The following is a 26,916-nucleotide window of genomic DNA, read 5'->3' on the forward strand; positions in this document are numbered from 1 at the left end:
TCTGAATCATTCCCTTGCTCTTCCATATCTTCATCCTTCTCTTTTTATGGCCACCTTTCTCTGCATGTTAGATGTGCTCAAATATTTCCCATCTGAAGACGCCTACTCCACTCACACTGTGGTATTATTTGAGGAATCTTTGAACTTTTCCAACCTCCTTTGTTCTTTCTCCTTGGCGATATCATCCAAAAGACCACCAAGATGGCTAAATTTTAGAAAGGAGAGCTTCATTAATGTTACTGGTTTGCAAACTGGGAAGAGACAGTCTCTGGTGTGTGCTGAATGTGCTCCTCTCTTCAAAGAAGGGAAGGGCAGGTTGGGTTTTATGCTTCACAAGGCCTGCGTCATACAGCCGAGTTGTACATATTCAGCAGGCTTGGGGGGAAGCTATACATGTTTATGAGGGGAGCAGAGTGCATGTGCAGTGGGTAAACATGTAACATACATCTCATATTCACTTTGGGGTGAGGTTTTAGCATTAAAATGAGGGTGATTTTGGTTCTTTATGTTAGAACTATAGTACACAAAGACAGTTTGTGAGCAGCCTCTGTACCCTGGCTGAAACTGGTTTAAGGTCTGCAGTTACTTATCAATAAAGAATGTGGATGGGCGCGGTGGCTCACGCCTGTAATCCCAACACTTTGGGAGGCTGAGGCAGGCGGATCATGAGGTCAGGAGATCGAGACCATCCTGGCTAACACGGTGAAACCCCGTCTCTACTAAAAATACAAAAAATTAGCCTGACTAGGTGGTGGGCGCCTGTAGTCCCAGCTACTCGGGAGGCTGAGGCAGGAGAATGGCGTGAACCCGGGAGACGGAGCTTGCAGTGAGCTGAGATCCATGCCAGTGCACTCCAGCCTGGCCGACAGAGCGAGATTCCATCTCAAAAAAAAAAAAAAAAAAAAAAAAAAAAGAATATAAGGCTGTCCCTCTGTCCAGTCAGAGTCGTAGTGGTCTGGGTTGTAAATCACAGTAAAAGGGATCTGATAGCTCCTGTTGTTAGGGAGTTTAGAGCTGTAGGGATTTAGAAATTTGCCTTGCCAGCGGGCCCTGAACGCTTACCCCATAGGTAACTTTGTTTCCTTAACCTTCGGGTCCATCTTAGTTGATGAAGGAGTTGCTCAGATCACAGTGTTACCACCTTCCATCTAGTGTTCCAAAGTTGACTTTCCTCTATCATTTCTTCCTTAGCTAATCAATCAGTAACTCTACCATTGTGTAGCATAAATCTCTTCATTAGCTTTCCTTCCCTCTGTTCCCATTATGGATACCTTCCTTCAAGTCTCATCATTTCTTACCAGGATTGTTGCCACATTTGCCTCCTCTTGTCAGTTTTACATGTTGCAATAAAAAATAGCCATCCTATTTCATGGTAAATCTGAGCAGACTAAAATCTTCACTCTATCCCTTCCTAGTGGCTTTCAGGATAAATAAAGCTGGGTCTCCTTAACACAGCAGGAAATTCTGTCCAGGATCTGCCTCCTGTACACTTCCCACTTCATCTTTGGCCAACTCTTTTGTTTTGACCGGTCTCAAGGAACTCATTAAAAATGCAAATTATTAAGCCTCAGAAACTGGGGTAGGACTTAGCATTTGTGTTTTCACAAGCTTTCCTGGTGTTTGTAAGTTTGAGAATCCCTGCTATATTCCAGACATCCTTTTTCTTTCCTGACTACCATGCAGGTCTGTTGAGATTGAAATCAAGTGTCGGCTCATCCAGGAAGACCTCTCAGAGGCCCTTTCCTTCTCTAGGTGTGTGGTCTTAGGATTTCCTGTGCTCCTCTCTGTCATTGGCCTTGCAACATTGATTTAAGTTACCTGGCTCCATGTTTTATTCTCCTAATGGTCTATGAGTTATTTGATGGCAGAGCTCATGTATTTTTTCATCTTGCTTATTCTCACAGCACAGTGCCTAGTATGTATGATTGGATACTTCATTGATTGATTGATTGGTTGACAGGGTCTGGCTCTGTTGCCCAAGCTGGAGTGCAGTGGTGCAGTCATGGCTCACTGCAGCCTCAACCACCTGTGCTCAAGTGATCCTCCCATCTCAACCAGGACTACAAGTGTATGCCACTGTGCCCAGCTAATTTTAAAAATTTTTTATAGAGACGAGGTTTCACTATGTTGCCCAAGCTGGTCTCAAACTCCTGCACTCAAGTAATCCTCCTGCCTTGGCCTCCCAGAGTGTTGGGATTATAGGTGTGAGCCACCATGCCTGGTCGCTTGAATGCTTTTTAGGCATATGTTGAATAGAAGACAATATGATTGGAGATGAGAGAGGAAAAAGCTGTGGTATGGCAAAAGAAATCAAGATTTGAATTTAGAATATCTGACTTAAAATTAAACTCATCCCATAACCTTCAATAAGTTACTCAGTTTTTTTGAACTTTTTTTCAACTGTATAGGTAGGAAAAATAAAGCTATGTAATAACTATGTTTAGCTGACAATATGTAATTCTTACTGGGTGTCTGGCACTATTTTAAATGTTTTACATAAATTAATATATGTAATCCTTAAAATAAATGATGCAGTAGGTTCTAGTATTACAGATATGGAAAACAAAGAGTAGGAAGATTAATTTGCCTAAGGTGACCATGAGGATCCAGTGAAACAGTATATGTGAAAAGGAGTTTGTGAAAAGCTACATAAAAATATTAGATATCTTTATAATTTCCAATAGGATACTAATCAGCTTTGAATAAAAGACATATTCTAGAGAAACCAGGTTTCTGGTTTCAGATTTGAACTCTCAAGAGCTTGGAAGTTATCACTCCCATCCTCACAACAACAAAAAAATCTGAACAAACAGAAAACCAATGACTTTTCTTAGATCTGTCAAAGAACTTAAGCCACAAGGAAAACTATCACCCTGAAAACTGGGGACTGGAAAGAGAGGTACAGAGAATCACAGTGAATCATAGCCAAGATCAGCTTGCCAGGAGCAGAAGCTAGTAGGATAATAACTTACAGGACCACTTAAACAGTAAGTGATGAATTGCCAGAGACTTAGCACAGACTAGCTTAAGAGCCAAAAACTCCTAGGGGTCCAGTTTTAGGGAACCCCCACCCTTTCATGGGTTTTATTTCCATGAGTCCCAACGGGCTATCGCAGTAAAGATTGGAGAAAAATTTCCTTTTTTTTTCTGGCAGGGGGAAGGGTAAAATAACCATTTTGAAATATACTCAGAGCATTCTCTTCTAAATAACAAAGATCTACCAGCCAGAGAAACTACTTTAGTAGGACCTTACCTGAACAGGGGAAAGATGATTAAACAACCCGCCCTCTCTAACCTGTCTCACATAAGGGATAGGGTTGAAAAGGATAAGAAATATTTCCAAAGGCCATAGCCCAGGGACCAGGATTGCTTAAAAACAAACAAACAAACAAAAACTAATCTAAGATTATAGAATACTTCCCCTTCCTAACACCTTATCACCATGTCAAGTAAAATAACAGTGGATTACAACTGAGCAAACTGCAAGACACAGATTGTAATTAAGAAAGAGTTTCTAGGGTAACCCCAAAATAACGGGTTACAAAAGCAAGGACACTAGAGGAAATCAAAGCCTCTGGCATATACAGCTACAACAAATACTAAACAGAGCTCAGCTCTTAGCCAGTTAACATATAAAACCTCACACTAAAAGGCTGATTACCTCAGGTTGTATTACCAGGTATGTCATTTTCAGCTTTCAGCCAAAAATTACAAAGCATGTTACAAAACAACAAACACAGTGTGAAAGAGACAAAACAAGCATCAGAACGAGACTTATCTATGATACCAGTTTTGGAATTATCAGAGCCCTTAAAATAACCATGATTAAGTTGTTAAGGGCTCTAGTGGAAAAAGCAGACAACATGCAAGAACAGATGGGTAATGTAAGCAGGAGATAAAAGCTCTTAAGAAAAAAAAATTAAAAGGAAATACTAGAGATAAGAAACCTGTAACAGAAATGAAGAATGCCTTTGATGAGGTTATTGGTAGACTGGACATGGCTGAGGGAAGAATCATTGAGCTCTAAGATTCTTCAATAGAAACTTCCCAAACTGAATTGCACAAAGAAAAAAAAGAAAAGAAAAGAACAGACTATCCCAGCACTGTGGGATAATTATAGAAGATGAAACTTTCTACTAATGGGAATACCAGAAGGAAAGAAAAGAGAGAAAAGAACAGAAGAAACATCTGAAGTCATAATGGCTGATAATTTTCTGAAATTCACAACAGACACTAAACCACAAATCCAGAAAGCTCAGAGACCACCAAGCAGGATAAATACCAAAAAAGCACCCATAGGCATAGCAAATTCAAAATGTGGATAACCAACGACAAAGAGAAAATCTTTAGAGAACATAGACTAAAAAAACACCTGTGTATTGAGAAACGAGGATAAGAATTACGTCACTCTTTTTGTCAGAAACCATGTAAGAAAGAAGAGAGTGGAGTGAACTATTTAAAGTGTTGATGCAAAAAACCCCCAGCAGCCTAGAATTCTATATCTAGGAAAATTATCCTTCAAAGGTAATGGAGAAATAAAGACTTTCTAGGATAAACAAAAACTGAGGGAATAATATATCACTAGTAGATCTGTCTTGCAAGAAATGTTAAAAAGTTCTTCAGGGAGAAGGAAAATGATATAGATTAGAAATTGGATCTGCATAAAGAAAGGAAGAGTATCAGAGGGAATAAAATAAGGTAGCATTATATTTTTCTTATTATGAATTGATATAATAGATGACTATTTTCAGAATAATAATAACCACAATGTACTGGGTGAATGTGGTATAAAGGATGGAAAAGGAATTGACAATATTCTGTTATAAGTTACCTACATCAATATAGCGTTATTTGAAAGTAGACTTGGATTATTTATAAATGCATATTGCAAACACTAAGACAAACACTAAAAACTTTTTTAAAAGGAGTATAATTGATAAACTAGGAAAGAAGAGAAATGTAACCATACAAAATGCTTAATTAAAACCAGAGACAGTAGCAAAAAAGGAAGATAAAAGAAACAAAGGACAAATGTAATAGATAGAAAACAGTTACAAACATGGTAGATATGAATCCTACTATATTAAGACATAATTGACAGGTCAGAAAATTGAAAATAGGTATAGAAAATGGACATTCAGGGCCGGGCGTGGTGGCTAATGCCTGTAATCCCAGCACTTTGGGAGGCCGAGGTGGGCGGATCACAAGGTCAGGAGATCAAGACCATCCTGTGAATGGTGAAACCCTGTCTCTACTAAAAGTACAAATAAATAAATAAATAAATAAGCCAGGTGTGGTGGTGGGCACCTGTAGTCCCAGCCACTCGGGAGGCTGAGGTGGGAGAATGGCGTGAACCCGGCAGGTGGAGCTTGCAGTGAGCTGAGATTGTGCCACTGCACTCCAGCCTGGGCGACAGCGCAAGACTCCGTCTCAAAAAAAGAGAAAATGGACATTCAGGACAAAATATGCAGATATGTTAACTGTAAAATTTGTGCTTTGTTAATAAAAAAATAGGTGACTTTAAAGCTTATATTTATTGGTTTCTTTTCTCTCCCCTCCCCTCTCCTTCCCTCTCATTCTCCTGTTCTTCTCTCCTCCTTCGCCTCTCATCTCCTTTTCCTCTCCTCTCCTTCTCTTCTGTTCTTTTTTTTTTCTTCTGAGACAAGGTCTCACTCTGTCATCCAGGCCAGAGTACAGTGGTGCAGTCATGGTTCACTATAGCCTCAAATTCCTGAGCTCAAGTGATCCTCCCACTTCAGCCTCCCGAGTAGCTAGAACTACAGGAGTGAGCCATAATGCCTGGCTAATTTTTTAATTTTTTGTAGAGATGAAGTCTTGCTATGTTGCCCATGCTGGTCTCAAACTCCTGGGCTCAAGTGATCCTCCTGCCTCAGCCTCCCAAAGTGTTGGGATTGAAGCATGAGCCACCACACCCAGCCTATTGGTTTTTCTTGTAAAATTGCTGTGTTCTTACATATTCAGGTTTTTATTTTAACAGGTGGATTTTTGTCTTCTGGAAAAAATATGACTATTTACTTTTACTCTGCTGAAGAAAAAAATACTGTGATTCAATACTCAATCTTAAAAACACACACACAAGATTCCTTTACTAAAATACAGATTTTTTTGTTTCGTTTTTGCTTCTTGCGCTGGTGCTGTTTTCAGCAGTGAGACCAGAGATGTCTGACTAGCTCTAGGTTATCTCCCAGCTTGCTCTCAGCTGTCCAGGGGAGCCCAGTAAACCTGACAATGACACCTTTGGTCCTTCAGGAGGTGGGTTTTTTGTCCTTAGTCTGAAATGGTACATGCAAGCAAAGTTTACCCTATTAATCTAAGATGCAAATAATTTTGGTGGTGGTGTATACAGGCCTGGTATTAAAGTCACTTGAAAATTGTTACTATTTCTTCCTTTTGAACTGGAAGCACCACTGGTGCATCTGGGGAAATGTCTGGAAGGCATGAGCCAGCCTTGGATGCACTGCCTGTGTGTGAGATGAGCCTTCTGAAAAAGCAAACTTCTCTTGGACCCAGCCACAGCCAGTGCTGCAGTGAGGCCAAATGTATAAGAATTAATAAAGCAAAAGGACCGGAAGCTGGGTGGTGGTGTGTGCCTGTCATATATTTCAAGCAAGAATCTTTTCAGCAGCAAAATATTTTGCATTGATAGTCATGTCACCTTGGAAAGAGATGACTTCTTGGGAAGCAGCAAGAGAAAGTAATGTAATATACTGTCAAGGCATTAATGTGTCACTTTAATGATGTTTCATTTCAGGTATCTTTTCATTTTTGTAATTTCTTCATTTATGTTTAATGGAAAGGTACATTTTGTTCTGCTTTATATTTTCAAGGGATGATCGTAATTATAGTCTGTATTTTAATAGTTTCTAATTGATATTAAGTAATAGTCATTTTAGCATATGGAAAATGAAAATTAAAATGTAAAAATACTTAGCGCTTCACAGTTATTAGTTAGTTCTTAACCAGGGAACTGCTGTGGCAAATTAAAAGCCAAATGGTTAAGTGATGTTATTAAAAACAAACAAAACCAACAAATTTTTAAAAATAGATGACAAAATTTACCAACCTCAGATTATTCCTTTAATAACATCTTTATAGGTATCCATCATTCTTAATAGTTAACCTTGCATTTATGTTAAATATGTATTTATTGCATATTCTTCTTGAATGCTTATTTTAATCTAGTTATCATTTATACCTTTGAATTTTTCATAGTAGATAATCTATGTATAAAAATACAGAAATCTATTTTTTATTTGCTATAATTTTAATAATTCAGTCCTGTTTTTGAGAAAATATGAAAATTTGATGGGTTAATGAAATTAGTATATATCTTTGAGTTGTAACAGCCTGTATCCTTCAAATTTTGTTGCGATTCTTTCTCTCTCTTTTTACGTAAAAATACAGCATTTTCTAAGTGCTGATACATTCTACAGCTGGAATAAGGCTATAAGAGATTCAGAGAGCACCACCCTTATTCCTTGGGGATATTTATTTAACTTCTGAACTGTTGAGTAGTTAAAAATTCATGTGAGACAAGGATTGAGATTGTGTGCTGAAAGTGATGAAGTCACGAAGTGGGGTCTCTAACCCTGCAGGCAATTAAAAGCTTGCTTATCTTTTTCAACTACTGAGTTACACAAAAATTACTCCAATTACCTGCAAGTTGAATCTCTAACTAAAAACACCAGTACTCACAATGAAAGCCAGTTTCTCCATCCCATGTGTTTTGTGGGGTCAAAGCACTGGCAGGATGTGTATATTCACACTTCGGTTTTTAAGTTCAGCAACTGACTGTTTCACTTATACTTTATTCTCCGCTGGGTTGAAATGTATTCTTGAGGGATGCCTGTGCTTTATTTCCAGATAGAAAACTACCTGCTACGAAATCACGAGACTAGAAAATACCTTCAAGAGCAGGCCTACCGCCTGCAGCAGGGTATTGTCACCAGCACCACCCAGCAGGTAAGCGAGCCAGTGCCTGTGACTTCTCCTTCTATTCTTAACTGACCCTCTGAGAGCAAAGGACCTCTAGCATTCGAGTAATTTCCAATGGGTCAATAAGAACTAGTTTTTGAAAATGACAACAAATCTAAGTAGAGTTTGAGGGAAGATACTGAAGGAGGAAAAGGTAGGCTAATTCTAAGGCTAAATATGCACTTTTAATTATCAATCAACAATTGCCAGTAAGATAGGTTTCTATACGAATATTAGGAACTTTTGATTATAATAGATAATAAAATCTGAAAGTGATCAAATTTGCTACTTTGGAGACATTCTGTTCCTTTCTCTTTATTCCTTCACACTTCCATGGGTAGAATACAGATTCCCAGATTTTATGTTCACAATGTCAGGTTCATTAAAAAAAGAAAAAAAAATTCCGAGATTCTTTTGAAGAAAAGTTTGATGAATATTAATTAACACATGCTGAAGAGAAACTGAGGTGTTTTTCTCTTATACTGCATTCCTCTTCTCTCTACCCAGCTTTACCAAGGAAACGGAATTATAATAATTTAAAAAAATGTGAAATATTTCTTTTCCAAAAATTAACCAAAACCAAAAATCACAAGATATTTGAGGAAAACAATCTATGTGTCAAAGAGCGAGATGAACAAAGGAATTGAGCTCAGATAATGCAGAGTACAGCAGAGAGCTTTAAAAAAAATTGTCATTGTAAGTTCATTGGGACTGCAGAGAATGATATGTCCATAAAATAAGAATAGGCTGCTATGAACAGGAGTAGTCAGAGAATAAGAAACAATGCTTAACAATTAAAATTATGATACTCTAGTACAGAATTAAATAAACTGATGGACACAAACTAAGCTGGTCCTCTGGAAGAAAAAGTAGAGCAAACCTTTATAGCTTATAATAAAAAAAGACATTAAAAATATGAAAGCAAAGTAGGTGAAATGGTGAATTGACTCAGAATAATCAACAGCCTTCTAATGGAGCTTCAAAATCATTATAAAAATGAGAGATATTAGAGGACAGGAAAGATTAGAAAACCATTTCATATGAGTCTCGGGGTTGATATAACCCACTAGAATTGATCAGAATGAGTGGGCAAAAGGACCCACACCTAAATATATCTTGGTGGAATCTCAGAACACCTAGAATACAGAAAAAAAAAAATCTTAAAGCGTTCCAGAAAGAAAAGGGTTCCAGGCCAGACGCTGTGGCTCACGCCTGCAATCTCAACGCTTGGGAGGTCGAGACAGGTGGATCACAGGAGTTTCAGACCAGGCTGGCCAAGGTGGTGAAACCCTGTCTCTACTAAACATACAAAAGAAAAAGTAGCCAGGTGTAGTGGCACAGACCTGTAATCCCAACTACTTGGGAGGCTGAGGCAGGAGAATCGCTTGAACCTGGAAGGTAGAGGTTGCAGTGAGCCAAGATTGTGCGAGACTCTGACTCAAAAAAAAAGAGTTCCAGAAAGAGTAAATGGGCTATCTTACAAGGGAACTAGAATCAATTCTTAGCATCAATCCCAATTAGTAGACGTAAACGAGGTAATGTCTTCCTCGTTTGGAAGCGGATTTATTTTGGATCAAAAATTCTATACCTAGCCGTTTTCAGACATGAACTCAGAAATTCTATTCCCGTCATATTCCTTATGAAAAAAAGTTACTTGAATAAATTCTCAAACAGAAAAGTACGCAATATGAGGTATAAATAGGATATGATAGCAGAGATGAAATCGTAGAAGTTATACAAGCTGAGAGAAAGTTTTTAAAAATCGCTGCTTTGGGAAAATCTACTTTAAGCTGCAGGGTTAAGGGATTGGCGTGTCTTTCTCTGGGGCAGCCATAATCACAACTTTATAGCTACATTTTAGAGGGTTTAAAATTTTAATATCAGACAAGAATGGCAAGCTTAATTATTGCTACATAACAGATTGTAAATGTTGAAAATCGCAATAACGTAAAGGTAATGAAACAAAGTAAAATTAGAAGTTTAAGAGGGAGAAAGTTGAATGGTATTGTAAGTATGCTAAATGTTTAGTTTTTATTTCGTGGAATCAACTGCTATTTTCTATAATTCGTAAATCAAAAACATAAAAATAAGTATCCTATTTAAATTTAAAATGGAAGCCACCAGAGGAATTAAAGAGGCAGAGGCTTTCACAAGAATTTTTCTCTGCAAATTGAAAAGAATTGACTAGTAGGGAAATTTTTGTCATTTTATACCATGTTGAATGGTTTGCATTATTTTCTTACCTTGTTACAAATGTTATTTAATTTTTTGTTGCTTCTTCTTAGAATGAAAGAAAGATGTCCATAATAAAAATGTCATGCATAATATTCCAATTAGGTAAACTATGGGTGACTGTATAGATAGGCATAGAGACATGTAAAAGGGTGTTCATCACAATATTAATGATGGTTATTTTAGGTGGTATGAAAGGTGTATTTTATTCTCTTCTCAGTATGGTTTGAATGTTTTACAGTAAATATGCATTATTTAAGCAAGAAAAAGTAAACCAATATGTGTTGAGAAGAAAAGTTACACTAGTGAAGAAGCAGGACTTTTGAGAAAGAAAGCCATTATTTTGACCTTACCAGTCTCTTAAAAATCTAATTTCTTTTCCTGCAAGGAACTAATACTACTAGCCTAGTATTTTATGGTTTACTATTATTAACAGGTTTTAGTGTTTAACATGAAATGCAATGAAAGTTACACTGAAACTTTGTCTTGTGTTCCTTTATGAGCTACAATAATGAAGACTTCTCACTCTGTCGCCGAGGCTGGAGTGCAGTGGGGCAATCTCGGCTCACTGCAACCTCCGCCTCCCTGGTTCAAGCAATTCTTCTGCCTCAGCTTCCCGAGTAGCTGGAATTATAGGTGCCCATCACCACACCCAGCTAATTTTTGTATCTTTAGTAGAGACAGGGTTTTACCATGTTGCCCAGGCTGGTCTCAAACTCCTCATCTTAAGTGATCCACCCACCTTGGCCTTCCAAAGTGCTGGGATTATAGGTGTGAGCTACCATGCCTGGCCCAAGACTTCTTTTCTTTTCTTTTCTTTTTCTTTTTTCCTTTTTTCTGAGACAGAGTTTCACTCTTGTTGCCCAGGCTGGAGTGCAATGGCGCAACCCTGGCTCACTGCAACCTCTGCCTCTGGGTTCAAGCGATTCTCCTGCCTCAGCCTGTCTTTTCTTAATACAACATCTTTCCAACTTTTTCCCCCTAATTCAGAGTGGATTTTTGCCCATCCAAAAAAAAAAAATTACAGCAGCAACCTTTAATGCTTATTCTTAAAAGTACGTTTCATCTATTGAGAGAAAATTCTGCATAGATGGCATTATTCTGAATTATCTGAGTTATGTAGTAGGTATATTGGCACGTTTTCACTTTGGGAATTTCTTAGGACATTATGATTAGCAGTTTTTAGACTTTAATCATTTTAGTCACTTCAGGAGAGATTTACCTTGAAGATTCCAGAAACCTGAATATAGAAAGGATAGACCCTCTGTGACTAATGCCCTTGCCAACTTGATAGCCATCATTCTCGGTCATCATTCTCAGGTGACACCAAAGGCATTAAAGAATGTTTTAATGAAATATTGAAGTCTTGTAACTGGTTGTATTTGTTTTTGTCTGGTGACTTTGATTAGGAAATATTTTTATAAGACTCAACATTCTATCTTCGTTTTTGATACCTTCTTTTCCAGATGATAAAGCCTCTTAATTAGGACTCGGCAAACCTTTTCTGTAAAAAGCCATTAAATACTTTAGGCTTTGGAGCCCATAGGATCTCTGTTGCAGCTACTCAACTCTGCTGCGATAGAGTGAAAGCCACCATAGACAACATGGAAATGAATGAGTGTTGTTACAATAAAACTGTAGTTATGAAAACAGGCCCAGAATTGCCTGCCACTCGCCAAGCTCTTCTCTTTAGCCTTCTCACCAAGAAAGAAAGAAAAAGAAGGAGGGAAAGAGAGAGAGAAAGAAAGGGTGAGGGAGGGGGCTTTACTTCTTAGAGCTATTTGCTTGTTATATTCTCTTTCCTCTTTCATGTGCACATTTTACATTTGCAGTCCTAACTTCTTTGTTAAACACTCACTTTGCAACCTTTTGAAACATGGCCTCTGTCCCTCTTTATCTACTGAAATGGCTCTTTCATTGGTTTCTTTGTCACAATGTGCAGGGGCCTTTTCTCCTTCTTCATCTCTTGATAAAAGGAGGCATAATATTATGGTTAAGAACTTGGGCTCTCAAGTCAGATGACCCCAGATGTAAATCCAGGCTCTACTATTCCCTGTGTGAACTTATGTTAGTCACTTACTCACCTCTTTAAGCCTCAGTTTTTTCATCTGTTTATTGGGGATGATGATAGTACCCATCTATGAAGGTGATGTAAAGAGTAACTGAGATAATGCTTGAAAAGTATTTGGCTTCTACCAGTAAACATTAATGGGTTTTTTTTGGCTGTTATTTTTATTATCACAATTACCATCATTATTATGTACCATCTCATCTTTCTTAAAACTCAGTTCTTAGTTCACTGGACAATGCACCATTCTGAATGTCCTTCTGCCACTCTTGTGTCTTACCTTCTGCTTTCTACACAACTCTTTCTCTTTTCATATCCCCAATGCAGGATTTTTTTTCAAAGCTTTGTATTTAGTGTTCTTTTCCTTTGGCTATTTGCTTCTATTTTAACTCTCTCATTTGTAGATGACTCCTGGATCTAACCATTCAGTCCCTGTTTCTTTCCAGAGAGTCCTATCTTCCCAATTATTTTTTTCAGCATCTCCAGCACTTTGGCCTTCTGAGATATCAGTCATTAAGACCAAACTCATCCTTTTGAACTCTTGATTTTGCCATTTCACTCAGGGACATCATCATTCACTGAGGGTTGAACCTTTGGAGTCATCTTGAACTCTTCATTTGCTTTCCCCATCCATTACCCACTAAACCCTGTCCAATGGCTGCAAAAGATACTTCTTTTGTTTTTATTTATACTACCAGCTCTCTTGCTAAGGTCTTTTTACTAACTACCTTCTACGTCTTTTTTTTTTTTTTTTTTAACAAGAACTACAAGGACTAGTTTTTTCATTTTATGTGTCTCCTCCTGCTTTCCACAGCCCATGTTCTTTGTATCAGGGAAGCTGAGCCACCGTGAATGTTTATGGGGTAAGGGATTTCTAGAGCTCACAATTGTGGGGAGGAGCTGGGGAAATGACGCTCTGTGCCTTGGACACCATGTTCAACCTCTTAGCCTGCACTGGAGTGCTATACTGTCCTGCCTTAACCCATCATTCCAATCTGATCTCCCACTGTAAGGTGCCTCTGTTCCTAACCAGGAGATAGGAGTCATAGTGTCTGGATGTACCACTGCTTGGGTTTGTTCTTTTGTTTAACGATCCCTTCTGTTTTTCTCAATCCGTACAAATCTTTCAGGACTCAGCTAAAAAAAAAAAAAAAAAAAAAGTTATTTTTAACCTCAGCTAGGTGTGATTCCTCCTTTGGATAAAATTTTTTTAAAAGCTGATATCATTCATTTATCATTGAATAAACAGTTGTAAAAGTCTATGATATGGCAGGCACTATCATAAGAAACAGGGATTCAGCAGTGAAGAAAATAAAATGTTCAGGTCCTTGTGGATATTATATTATGTAGCACTTTGTGTCCTGTGTTACTGCTAATTGTGAATATTTCTTCCCACTTCCAGGTTTTTAAGTTGCTGGTGGCAAGGGGTAACCTTTTTCAAGACTGTAGCTCCTCTATGCCAGGTGTCCAGTTTATTTCTCTTGAATGGAATAAAGAAACCAATGTGGAAAATGATAAAATTTTCTATGAATAAGCTGTTTGCTGGAAATAAGAACAGTTGTATCAACTTGTGAGCAACCACAGATGGCATTTATTGCTAATAGTTGTAATTCTTACCCGTGGGTTCAATAGCCCAGTATATCTGAAAAAGCCTAGGTAGTCACCAGCAAGTGTGATATGAGTTAGTGGTGTGATGTAGTTGCCAAAGAAGTCAATTTGACTTGTACCGTATTAATGAAGGTATACTTTCTACAGTAAGGAAGACGATAGCTCTGTTCATCTCAGCTCTGTGCTTTCCAGTCCACTCTTAGTTACAATCCATTTCACTAAGGAGACTTCATGAGGTTCTAGGTGGAAGACAGAATGCAGAAGTGACCTACAGGAAAGGAGGTCAAGGACTGGAGAACTGTGTCAGCGTAGGCATGGGAAAAGGAGCTGGGAATGTTAAACCTGAAGAAAAGAAGGCTAAGGAAGAAAAATAAGTGTATTTAAATATGTGCAAGACTGTCACTGGAAGAGAGCATATGATTGTGCAGGGTGTTCTCAAGGGGAAGTTATGGGACCTGCAGGAAGGGTGTAAGAAGACAGATTAAGACTCAAAACCTTATCTAGGAATGACAGGGTACATTTTCTTGGAAGGAATTGAGCTTCATAAACTATGGCCGTCAACAACTTTTCTGTATTGCTTTAGAGAAACTGAACACTATAGGGTTAGGGTGAAGTAGAGAGGTTAAACTAAACAGCCCTAACACAACCATCTTCTATGAGGTCTTCTAACGGGGTAACCCAAGAGATTATAGCCTTTCAGATTGCATCTCCTTTATTTTTCATATTTATGTACTTGAGAGACGAATTATGAACTGATAAACCCCTTGATTTACTTTTTTAAAAATTTTCAATCTGTACTCTGTGTAATCATTGTATGTCATCTTAAATAGTTTACCCTTTCTGAGCTTTGAGCTCTTTCATGGTAAAGGATCTAAATGTGGTCTGCTGAGCTATGCTCAGAGGAATCTTGGAGACATGAGATTTTATGTCTTCTTTGAATTGAAGAACTTAATTTTGATTGTTCTTTTGCATGACATTTTAAATGTTCTACTTAAAGACCATTTTTGTTGAGTTCATGTAAATCCTCTCTCCTTGGTGAATGCTTAAGGGCATACATTTCAAGTGTCTCTTTGCTCTCTCATGGTGATTAAAGATACCAACTTTATAGTGCCTCATCCACATGCCTCTCAAATTAGCCTTTTGCAGCCCCAAATGTATATCAGTTTCTTTCTTAGTGTGTGGTTTGTCTCTTGAAATTAGGCATTCATTCTTGGTAAGATATGAATTATTAATGACCCTTTTTGCTTCAGGAGGCACAGATCAATACAATAGTTAGAAGAGTTATGATTTCTATCAATTAAGATTTTAAAAAACTTATAGTTAGCTCTATGCAGGGCATTGTGTAAATGCAGAAAGATATGATTCCTGCCTACAATCAGAGGCAGGAATCATAACTTTCTTGTCTTAGATTTTTAGGGATTTTAGGCAGAGAATTTGATGTGAGAAGCAACATTCATACAACTTCTTTTTCCTAGGGGGATCTCAAGATAATAACGTATGTAACCTCAATATATTTTACAGCAATAGGAGCTGTTTTTATTATACATAAACTTTGGCATTACTGGCCCTTTTTCAACAATAGGTGCTTGAGTGCTGTTATTTTATTGAATTGTCTTCATAACACACTAATAAAGAATGTGCGGTAGATATTATGAACCTGACTTTACAAAGAAAAAGGCAAGAGAGACGGCAGTGCTACAGCAAGTAGACATGGGCTCTGTAATCAGACCTGAAGTCTTCGGAATAGTGTGTAAAGTCTCTATCATTTTGAAATTTATGGGGGAAGAAGGGCAGACTTTAGCTTCCTATCGTTATGATATCAAATAATTCAAAATAGAGAAGTGTGAATTTAACTAAAATAGAATATTGTTTGTCTCCTCTGCCAAATGAATTATCAGATGGAAGAGGACTCTTGACATGTAAGGCCTTTGAAGAATGAATACTTTTTTTAAGAACATGAAATAAATAGACAACCGGCAGCTCTAACGAAAATATTGGAGACACTTTTAAAACCACACTGTGGTTATCTTTTTCTTCAGACTTCTTGGCTTCCTTCATGCTTTTTTGTATAAGTACAAATATAGAAGAGCATAATCTTAACCTTTCTGAAATATTTTTTGTCTACCATAGGGATCCACCATCTCCCATTGGGTTTTGTGTTTATATCCGTAAAACAATTGAGAATGATTTAGGTGCAATTAAACTGGTAGGGGAGGCATCTTATTGTAATAGAAACTAGATGATATTGACTTCATTACTACCTATGTTAATATAATAAAACCTCAATTTGTTTTTGTTTTTTGGTGGCTCTTAATTTACAAAGAAAAATACTTGATGTAATTGAATCGATTTTTAAAATACCAATTTTTAAGGGATGTTCTGGTTTCTATAGTATTGAGACCAACTGGCTGTCGGGCATCATTTTGTAGTCGTTGCAACAGTCTCAGTGTTGCACATTTTATTTCTCTGTTTCCTCAGTACCTAACTCTATGTCTAACACATAGAGGGTGCTCACTAAAAGTTAATGAAGGAGTTAGTATCTAGCAAAATGTCACTGAGTGAGGTTCTGAATCATCAAGAAGTGTTCACTTTTGTTCTACGTGCTGCATTTCTTAAGGCAGGAAAGGGAACTGAAATGCCTTCAATTTTTTTCTGGCATTAAAGTTGCCAAAGGTTACTTGTATGAATAAAGTAAATTAATAATTGCTTACAAGCAGCATTCTCAACGACTCCAGTTAGAAGGGTTTGAGGTTTTCATCCTTGTGCATTCTGTGGTTTGCTGAAGTTTTTTTCATACTCCTTCGTTCTGTGTTTCCTTCTATCTGAATATCGGCTGGGCTGACTTGGATGCTTGCCTTTTTCTGGTTTGGAGCAGATGATTGACAGAATATGTGTGAAAGTACAAGATCATCTCAACTCCTTACGAAATTGTGGGGGAGACGCTATCCAGGAAGATTTAAAATCAGCAGAGCGGCTCATGCGTGATGCTAAGAACTCTAAAACGGTGAGTTTCACTTCAGGCTGTGTGAGAGTCTGGTATAATAAAAACGTTTCATAAAATTTAGTTTTAGAAACCAGTTTCAACTTTCTCTCTCTACCCAATTCCAAGTTTACTAACAAGTGGCAAAGTGAACTGAATTAGCTTTGACCTCCTTTCTGTACCTGTGCTGATAACCAATAATCAAGATATAGAATAAAAAGCAGAGGGCCAGTGTGATTCACAGAGGGTGTGATTGGGCCCTCAACAACTGAGAGGGAGCTGTAGTTTAAATGAGTAACAGCTCATTTAAAATGATTCTGCTTCTAAGCTGATAACATGAAACTCCCCTCTGTTACCCCTAAAAGGAAGCTTCTCTCACATTAGACTTTGGTTCCCAATGTGTAACTTAGTAGAGTAAGGACTTAACTGTGAGTCAGAAAAACTGGGATCTGGTTTTGGTTCTGCTGCTAGAATCACACAATCACTGAATGTCATTAGTATGAGGTATCTGTAGATCAATCAGATACTCTTGTGATACAATAAGAGATGTATATTTGGTCTTTGTTCCCAGTTCCTGATATGGAGCTTCTAAAACCTTGTAATTTCCTGAGTGATAGGGATGATAGAAGCATCTTTTGTTATAGTATTTGGTCTTTGTCCCTGGTTCCTGAAACAGAGCTTCTAAAACCCCTGTAATTTCCTGAGTGACAGAGATGATAATAGCATCTTTTGTTATTAATAAAAAGCCCCTCTCATCACACCAGAGTTTATCCTAATGAGGTGACTCTTCCTGTGCCCCTAGAAAGTTGCAGGATAGGGGAGGTTGCCAGAGGAACCAGCCACGTTATTAGTGAACTGAATCTGTCAGCCCACCCCCTGGATGCCATGGAAATGGAGAGGGGCTGGAGATTGAATGGACACCAGTGGCCAATGATTTAATCAGTCATGTCTATGTAATGGGTCCTCCATAAAATCTCTAAACAGTAGGCTTCAGAGAACTTTTGGGTTGATGGAACTCATCAACGTGCTGGGAGGGCTGTATACCTGCAGAACTCCCCCGAAGCTCCCCTGACCCCTTACTTCACCCTATACATCTTCTGTTTGGCTACTCCTGAGCTGTATCTTTTATAATAAACCAGTAATCATAAGTAAAATGCTGGGCTGAGTTCTGTAAGTCATTTTAGCAAATTATGGAACCTGAAAAAGGATTTATGGGAACCCCTTGAATTTAAGGCTTGTTGGTTAGAAGTACCAGTAACAACCTGGGACCTGTGAGTGCCATCTGAACTGGGGATAGTCTGGTGGGACTGAGTCCTTCACTTTTGGGATCTCAGGCAAACTCTGGGTAGACAGTGTCAGAATTGAATTGAATAGATTTGTAGGACACCCATTTAGTGTATGCAGAGAACTGGAGACTTGCCTGGTATGGCAAACACCTACACTTTTGGTGACAGAAGTGTTGTGAGTAAAAGCAGCTCAACTTTCATACCCCAGATGAAGACATTAAGACATGAAGGGGAGCTGGGCATGGTGGTATGCGCCTGTAATCCCAGCTACTCGGGAGACTGAGACAGGAGAATCGCTTGAACCCGGGAGGCGGAGGTTGCAGTGAGCTGAGATCGCGCCATTGCACTCCAGCCTGGGCAACAAGAGCGAAACTCCATCTCAAAAAAAAAAAAAAAAAGACATGAGGAGGTAATGTATTATTCCTGTGGTTTCAAAGCTGCTTAATGACAGAAGTGGTCAATGTGAAAGTCTCCTAATACCCAGTCTAGTGTTTCTTAGGGTTGCTGTGACTCATTGAATAAAAATGAATGCCCATAGTCTGGACCTCGGTTTATTAATCTGTGCAAAGAGCCTTTGACTGAGAAGAGATTATCCCTAACAGTATTCCTTCACCCTTCTCATTCACTCTGCAATGACTTTGATTGAAATATTTACCCAATTCTAAAGAGGTTATTTTTTATTTATCTTACAGTTGTTACCAAATTTATACCATGTTGGTGGTGCATCTTGGGCGGGAGCCAGTGGCTTACTCTCCAGTCCAATTCAGGAGACCCTGGAATCAATGGCTGGAGAAGTTACAAGAGTAGTAGATGAACAACTAAAGGTTTGTGGGGTTTGTTATTTGGGAAATGAAATTGTTAAGATTTAACTGTGTATGATAGCATTTTATTCCATAGCTATCTATGTTTTATAGACTTGTATGTGTGCATGCTGCAAAGATGTAGTAAAAATTGAATACTGTGTCTTTTCCAGCTTCATTATAAGTTTTGGAAAGACTTCTTACGTAATCATTTTTGGGTAAACCTCTAAATGTACCTAATAAATTATGGGTTGCCACTGATAAAGGAATGATTGATTTCTATTTAGGGGGTAGAAAGAGAAGTGTGCTTCCAGAAAAAATACCTTCTGTTATTAACATCTGATTTAGAGAATGGGGAAAATGATAGTAACTACATTTACAGTACCTAGATGGTGCTTATGTGGGGAGTCTGCCACTAGGTAAATAGATAATCTTTAAAGGGGCTGGTTGAAAGACTAGGAAAGGTATTTAAATGTAATTACAAGGTACCCAAGGTTGCAGAGACCTGCCTATAGATTCACTGAAAAAAAGGTAAGAAAAGAAACAAAAAGTTATTGAAACTTTTGGGGAATAGAGTAATCTAAGACCAGCTTTTGCTTAAAGTAACTTCAAGAAACAGCTACACTAGATAAATTTCACATTCAGAAAGTTTTCATCACTTCCAATCTGCCTATCAAGGTAGCCTTTAAAAACTGTGTCTGAATTTCTATAATTATTTGGCCTGTTTTCTTCTGAGAACACAATTACTACAGCATATAGGGATTTGAAATGCAACTCATTAATAACTTTGCAGCATGTTAATTACTCTCTTTGAAAATTTAAGTTAATGAAGGAGAAAATGTGGGGTTTTCTTTTTAAGGAGTTTAATCCCCTCTCTTCCTGTGCATATAATACAGAGGGACTCTGTGTATCATTTTTATTTTATTTAATCACGGTTGTTTTGAGTCCATCCTGAGCAGAGACAAATGGGCAGAAAAAGGACTGTGGATGGTAGAGTTCTGCTAGACCATTTGTTACCTAATAGCACTTGTTTTATCCTGCATGAAGGATAACATATTTAAAACAAAATTGGCTTTGTTATTTATTTTTAACTGTAGAAAATGACTTACTCTTTGTGAAATGTTTAAACAATACTAACATATAGGGAAAAAAAAGAAAGTGAAAATCCCCTGAGATCCCAGAGGTAGTGTCTCTGTTAATATCTTAGTGAATTTCTAGACATTCTGTGCCTATATACACAGTTTTTTATATAAGTGATAATACTATACATACTGATTGGTAACCTTGTTCTATTTGGTACAATGTCATGAATACAATTATAGGTTGATGAATAATCATTTTTAATGGCTATGTGGTATTCCATTGCATAGATGTACCAGCATAATTTATTTTATAATTTCTGATTAGTTAGGGTAAATGTCTATAATTTGACATTGTTATGTCAAATAGTATTAGTCAAATAGTATTATACTTTCATATGTATTCACACACTGCTATTCACTAGTGCGAGCAATTGCTGATTTTGCCACATCTTCAACAATGCTAAGTTTTTCAACCTTTTAATATTTTTCAATGTAATGGGAAAAAATTTTCATTGTGTCTTTTTGTTTGTTTTTTGAGATGGTGTGTAGCTCTGTCACCCAGGCTGGAGTGCAGTGGCGTGATCTCAGCTCACTGTAACCTCTGCCTCCTGGGTTCAAGCTATTCTCCTGTGTCAGCCTCCCAAGTAGCTGGGACTACAGGTGCCGGCCACCACACCCGGCTAATTTTTGTATTTTTAATAGAGATGGGGTTTCACCATATTAGCCAGGTTGGTCTCAAACTCCTGACGTCAGCTCAAGTGATCTGCTTGCCTTTGCCTCCCAAAGTGCTGGGATTACAGGCATGAGCCACTGCTCCCGGCCTCATTGTGTCTTTTGGATTTCTTCAATAACTCAGTGATACATCAAATAATTTCATTCCCCCTTTGTATTTCTTCTTCTGTAAATTGTGTATTCATATCCGTTGCCTAATTTGTTTCATTAAAGTATTTGTAAGAACTTATTCCATACTGAAAATTGGATAGAATTTAAATGGGCATGAAACATTTATAATAGGACCTTTCCTATCAAACAGCTTCAAACTGTTAATTGTCATTTCAGCTGGTCTAAACGACAAACCACCACTTATACCTTTGGTGTTCGTTTTCTTCTCATTGCATGGAATTGTTGAAATGGATTCTTGCCAGTCTCTTTCTTAGGAAAGAGCAGAAGGAAAATATCTGAAGTATAACAATTTGAATTTTTTAAAGCCTAAAATAATATAAATATATTTAGGATTCAAAATATTTTCTGTAAATAGGCATTTCCTACATTACTTTGACCTTGATTTCTCTGACCCCTCTTTAAACATCACCAGTGTTCTCCATTCATCATCGCCTCCTTATTTGCAAATATCATAGCATGCTTTTCTCTCATTCTCACTATTTCTAAGGTCCCAGGCCTCCAAATGGCCTTTTCCCCACCTTTTCCTGTTCCCTCCTCACTTGTTTTTATTATTCTCAATCCTTCTGAGTTTCAAGTTTCTTTTCCTTTGGGGATGTCTGGAATGAATCAGAGAAAATCCTCAACTAAAACGTCTTAATTAAATGTATTTTAAAATGTTCTTTTAACTGGGTGCACATTTCATTTTTGATACTTATAATGGACTTCGTTATATTTCCTTCCAGTTTACATGAGAAGTGGACAACCTTTTGCTATTAAAAAAAATACCATTTGTCTATATAAATTTCCAATGCATTAATTTTCTTAAAATTATGTAGGGAAAATGTATTTTTAATATAACCAGTGTTCAGTTTTAAATTAAACTATTGTGGCTGTTACTGAATTCACTACTGATATCAAATTTTCCTAGTTAAAAATTTTCCTTTTTCTATTTCCCACATTCTCTAAAATTAACATGTTAAACTTGCAAGAGCTAAAGTCAATGGATTATCTTGTTTAAATGTTATTTTGTAAAAATAGTTTTTATTATAGGGAGTGGTAGAATAAGAAAAGGAAGCTAGCAGGCCTAGATTTGTGTCCTGGGCTTCCTGCTAAGCAAGTTGCTTAACTTTTTTGGACCACATTTCCTTCTGCAAGATTATCTTGGCCTCATGATAATCAGGGGGATTTATTCCAGCTCTAATATTTGATCATACTGTACCATGGCCAGTCATAGACATTTTGAACATTGAATAAGTTCAAATAGCTCTTTAAGCCATCTTTCCAAAGTATTATTTCAGAAAGCAAAATAAATGGCCAGATAAGCCAGCCTTCTTAGTATACTTCCTGGAGGAGAAAAAAGCAGTAAGTCTGGAGAAATTCCTTCTTTGAAGGAGATGATGTTTTCTCTAAACTGGCCTGTTTTAGGTATTTCAGAATGACAACACTCCCCTGTTTTCCCTCTTTTGATCCTAACATTTATTCCTGGAGTAGTAGTAGATGAACAAGGGGGATTTGAATGTTTTAACATAAGGAAACATTCATTTCTCCCTTCTGGACTTAAAGTCTAGGGTATTTGTGTTGGCCTAGGAAATTCTTAATTTCATTCAGGGCTTAAATGGTAAAATACTTGACTGGTAAATTTCAGCTTTACTTAGGATATGAGGCCTGAGGGGTTTAGGTGGCATTTTGTCAACTATTAACTCAGTTTGGCCAGAAGAGTTTTCTGAGTTTTCTTCTTTCTAGACTTTATATTTTCCAAAGCAAAAGAAAGGAAGATTTCAGGGCATTTTAGTGTGGAAGTTGTATTTGCTTGTAATGAATTAAAAGTCATTGGCTCACTGCAAGAATATAAGAGCATAGCTGCCATGTTAAGGATATGAATCCAATTTATTTTACAGATTTTAAACGGGTTTCCTAAGTACCATTAGTTGTTTTTACAGTTAAGAAATATAGACCCTCATAACTGTCATTAGAGATACATCAAAACAAAATCGGATTATCATATTTGAAAAACAGGGCCTGTTCATTGCAAGTTGTCTGAAGGTAGTAAAACAGAGAGACTAACAAAATGAAGACTATATAAGAAAAGTTAGGAAATATGGATAGAATGAGAAATTTAGCATAAACCTGATTTAGATTTCCCCCCAAAAAGAAAACAGAGACTAGAGGAAGGCAACATTTGAAGAGATGACAGCTGAGAATTTCAGAGATGAATTAAAGGCCAGAATCTTCTGATGCAGGAAGCCCAGTGAAATCTAAAGCAGGATAGATAAAAGCAAATTTACATCTAGAATCGTTGTAATAAAAAGTGAAGAGTGCTGAAGATAAAGATCTTGAAAGGAGGCCAGAGTTGGTGGTTGGGGGCAGGCAGGGAGAGGCTCTTTTTTAAAAAAAAGACCGCTATTAACACTGACAGCTCACTTCTCAATAGTTAATGGAATCCAAAAGACAATGAAATAATATCTTTAAACTTTAGAGAGTACATAACATATCAATCTAGAATTATATACCCAATGGACCTAGTTTTTACAAATGAAGATGAAAGCATTTTCATCACTGCAAAAACTGAGATCATTTACTGTTACTAGACTACACACACACACACACACACACACACACACACACACACACCCCCCAAACACTAAAGGATATACTTCAAGACAAAGAAAAATTATCCAAAAAATGTAGTCTGAGCTACAAGAAAGACTAATGAGCTGGGAAGGTCCAAATATGAGTAAATAGTAGCATTTACATGAAACAATGACATTAATGTCTAACATGCTATAACATTTTAAAAAGCAAGTACTGAAAGTGAGTGTATAAGTTAGTAGAAAGTCAGTTAAAGCAATCCAAGGTCCTAGTTTTATTCTAGAGAAGTGTTAAGAATTCAGCATTAGACCTGTATTGTCCAATGTGTTACACATTAACCACATGTAGCCATTAAAATTACAATTAAACAAAATTCAAAATTCAGTTTCTCCCTTGCACTATGTACATTTCAAGGGATCATAGCCACATGTGGCTAATGCCTCCCTTATTGGACAGCACAGATATTCCTATCATCTCAAAGTTCTATTGGACTGTGTTGCTTTACACATGAAGTAAAATATGCATGTTAAAATTCCTAGTATAATCACTGAAACAGAGGCACTAAACTAGAAGTTATAGTGCATTTCTAGAAGAGCATTAGGAAATGTTGGGTTATTTTTGGTGTCATAGTGACTGACATGGGCAGGTGACAGTGATCCTAAATATCGTACAAAGTTGAGTTCCAAGCCAGAATTGAATCCCACCCAAATGGCAATAGAAGAGGTATCACCAGAGAGAAACAGGTCCGTGAATAATGACAAATGGTCCAGTTTTCCAGAAATATGTAAGAATTTGAAGTGTGTGAGCATCTAATCATATGGCTTCATATATAAATGAATGAATAAGTGGACAAAATTACAAAGAAAAATGGACAAATTTGCCATTGTGGTAGAGATCTTCTAAAATAACTGTCCATAATTGATAGATCAAGTAAAACAATGATGAAGAAGATTTGAACAACAGAAATCTTAATTGTAATCTAATGCAACTATTCAATCAGTGCACAACAAAAGGAGAATGTGAAATTTTTTTCAGGTGTCCATGGAATATTTATGGAAAATGCCCATGAAGTCATAAAGGTCATCTGCACAATTTCAGAGACCATATTTTCTGGTCTCAATTCAAATAAGTTAGAAATTAATAACAAAAGATAACTAAAAAAGAGCCCACATGTTTATAAATTTAAAAATTACTTCTAACTCATGGGTCAAAGGGGAGGACATAATTTAAATCAGAGGATATAAGGAATTAAACAGTAATGTAATTAGTAACATAAGAACCTGTAGGAGACAACTAAACCAGTACTTAGGGTGAAATACATGATTTTAAATACCAATATTGGAAGTGAGGAGAGCCTGAAAACTAATGAGCTGTTAATGGATAACTTAAGAAGTTAGCAGTGAGGGTCATGATGCCAACAACATGCTTTCAGGTGTTTCAGAGAGGGGTGAAACAAATATTGCAAATTATTAGCAACTGGTGAATTTTAAGAGTTAGGTTTATAGATGCTTATTGTCCTATTTTTTCCAATTTTTCGTAGGTCTGCTTTTTTTTTAAATAGGGGAAAATATTTCCTTTAAAGTCAGGAATAAGGCAAAGATGTTTATAATCATCACTTCTATTCAGCTTTATACTGAAGGTCTTAGCCAGTGCAATATGATAAGCAAAAGAAATGAGAAATGTAAGAATTAAAAACGAAGAAAAATTATCAGAATTTGCAGATTTTATGATGTCCTACATAGAAAACCCAAAAGAATCTGCAGGTAAGTTATTGAATTTGTGTGATAAGGCTTCTAGAGGTAGAGCAATATGTAAAAAGTTAGGCCAGGCACGGTGGCTCACACCTGTAATCCCAGCACTTTGGGAGGCTGAGGCTGGAAGATCTTTTGAGCCAAGGAGTTTGAGACCAGCCTGGACAACACAGTGAGACCTCATCTCTACAAAAATTTTAAAAATTAGCTGGACATGGTGGCCCATGCCTGTAGTCCCAGCAAGGTGGGAGTGAGCTATGATTGCACCACTGCACTCCAGCCTGGGTGGCGGAAAGAGATCCCGTCTCAACAACAACAACAACAACAAAATTGTGTTTCTATATGTCAGCAACAACTAGTTAGAAAATGTCATTAAAAATACCAGTTAAAATAGTAACAGAGAGCCTGGTATGGTGGCTCACATTTGTAATCCCAGCACTTTGGGAAGCTGAGGCAGGTGGATCTCCTGAGGTCAGGAGTTCGAGACCAGCCTGGCTAACATGGCAAAATGCCATCTCTACTAAAAAAAAATACAAAAAAATTAGCCAGATGTGGTGGCAGGTGCTTGTAATCCCAGCTACTCAGGAGGCTGAGGCAGAAGAACAGCTTGAACCCAGGAGATGGAAGTTGCAGAGAGCCGAGATCACGGCACCACTGCACTCCAGCCTGGGTAACAGAGGGAGACTCCATCTCAGAATATTAATAATAATAATAAAATAAAATAGTAACCGAAAAATCTAAAGTACCTAGGAAATAAATCACACAAAAATCTCTAACACTTCAATGGAGAAAGTTTATTGAGAGACTTTAAAGAAATTCTAAAATAAAAATATTTGTCATATTTGTGGGTAGGAAAAGTTATTGTTACAGATGTCAGTTTTTCCTCAAATTTATCTGTTATTTGATAATTCTAATAGACATTCCAATAGGTTTTTAATAGAACTTGACAAAGCTGATTCTAAACATATGGAAAAGCAGTGCTCAAAAATAGCCCAGACACATATAAAGAAGAACAAGAAGTTTGGTAGTCTTGTTCTACTGCATGTTAAGACTTAGGATAATTAGGAAAATATGCAGAGGTAGATGAACCAAAAAAACAGATCCAATAAATACACCCATACATATATTCAAATGTTAGAAATGACAGAGGTAGCACTGAAGTTTAGTACAGAAAAGATGGACTATACCTGTACTTAGTGAGTCCTTGGGCCTGTAATACTTTTTAATATGTTCCTTAGTGATTGTTTTAAGAAGTGTGCCAGGCCCTGGGGATGTAAGGTGGGACTTCACAATTGCCGCCAGGTTCTAACTTTGTATCTGGAGTCTGATGACTCTAGCTCTCTGTGAAGTTCCAGAATTCTATTAAAATTGCATATAAATTTTTCTGGATGAGTGTTCATCAGATTCTCAAAGGCGTGTCTTGGCCCAAAAATGGGTAAAAGTCACTAACTTCTTGAGCATTTTATTTTATTTTATTTTTTATCACTGAGGTTCTGACTGTATGGCAGCAGGAAAGAGTGCATGTCATCAAATACAGCTTGGAGTGTGAAGAGAGTAGGGGACGAAAGAAAGTCTTCTCAAAGAAAAATATTGAGCTGAGTATAGAGGAGTACAGATGTTTTATTCTGGCCCAGAGGGGAAAA

The 26,916-nt window shown here is 37.3% G+C and overlaps 1 protein-coding gene across 16 annotated transcripts in view; it reads left to right on the forward strand.

Moving 5' to 3' along the window:
• Positions 1-26,916, forward strand: part of CARMIL1 (capping protein regulator and myosin 1 linker 1) — a 340,308-nt gene that overhangs the window by 240,819 nt on the left and 72,573 nt on the right. For all 16 annotated transcript variants that reach the window (XM_003311043.6, XM_530908.8, XM_009450613.5 and 13 more), the window contains 3 exons: positions 7,885-7,983; positions 16,779-16,907; positions 18,862-18,993. In XM_003311043.6, coding sequence (XP_003311091.2) covers positions 7,885-7,983; positions 16,779-16,907; positions 18,862-18,993 — 360 coding nt within the window. The remainder of the gene's footprint in view (positions 1-7,884; positions 7,984-16,778; positions 16,908-18,861; positions 18,994-26,916) is intronic.

The sequence above is a fragment of the Pan troglodytes genome, chromosome 5, assembly GCF_028858775.2.
Source record: "Pan troglodytes isolate AG18354 chromosome 5, NHGRI_mPanTro3-v2.0_pri, whole genome shotgun sequence".
Lineage (NCBI taxonomy): Eukaryota > Metazoa > Chordata > Mammalia > Primates > Hominidae > Pan > Pan troglodytes.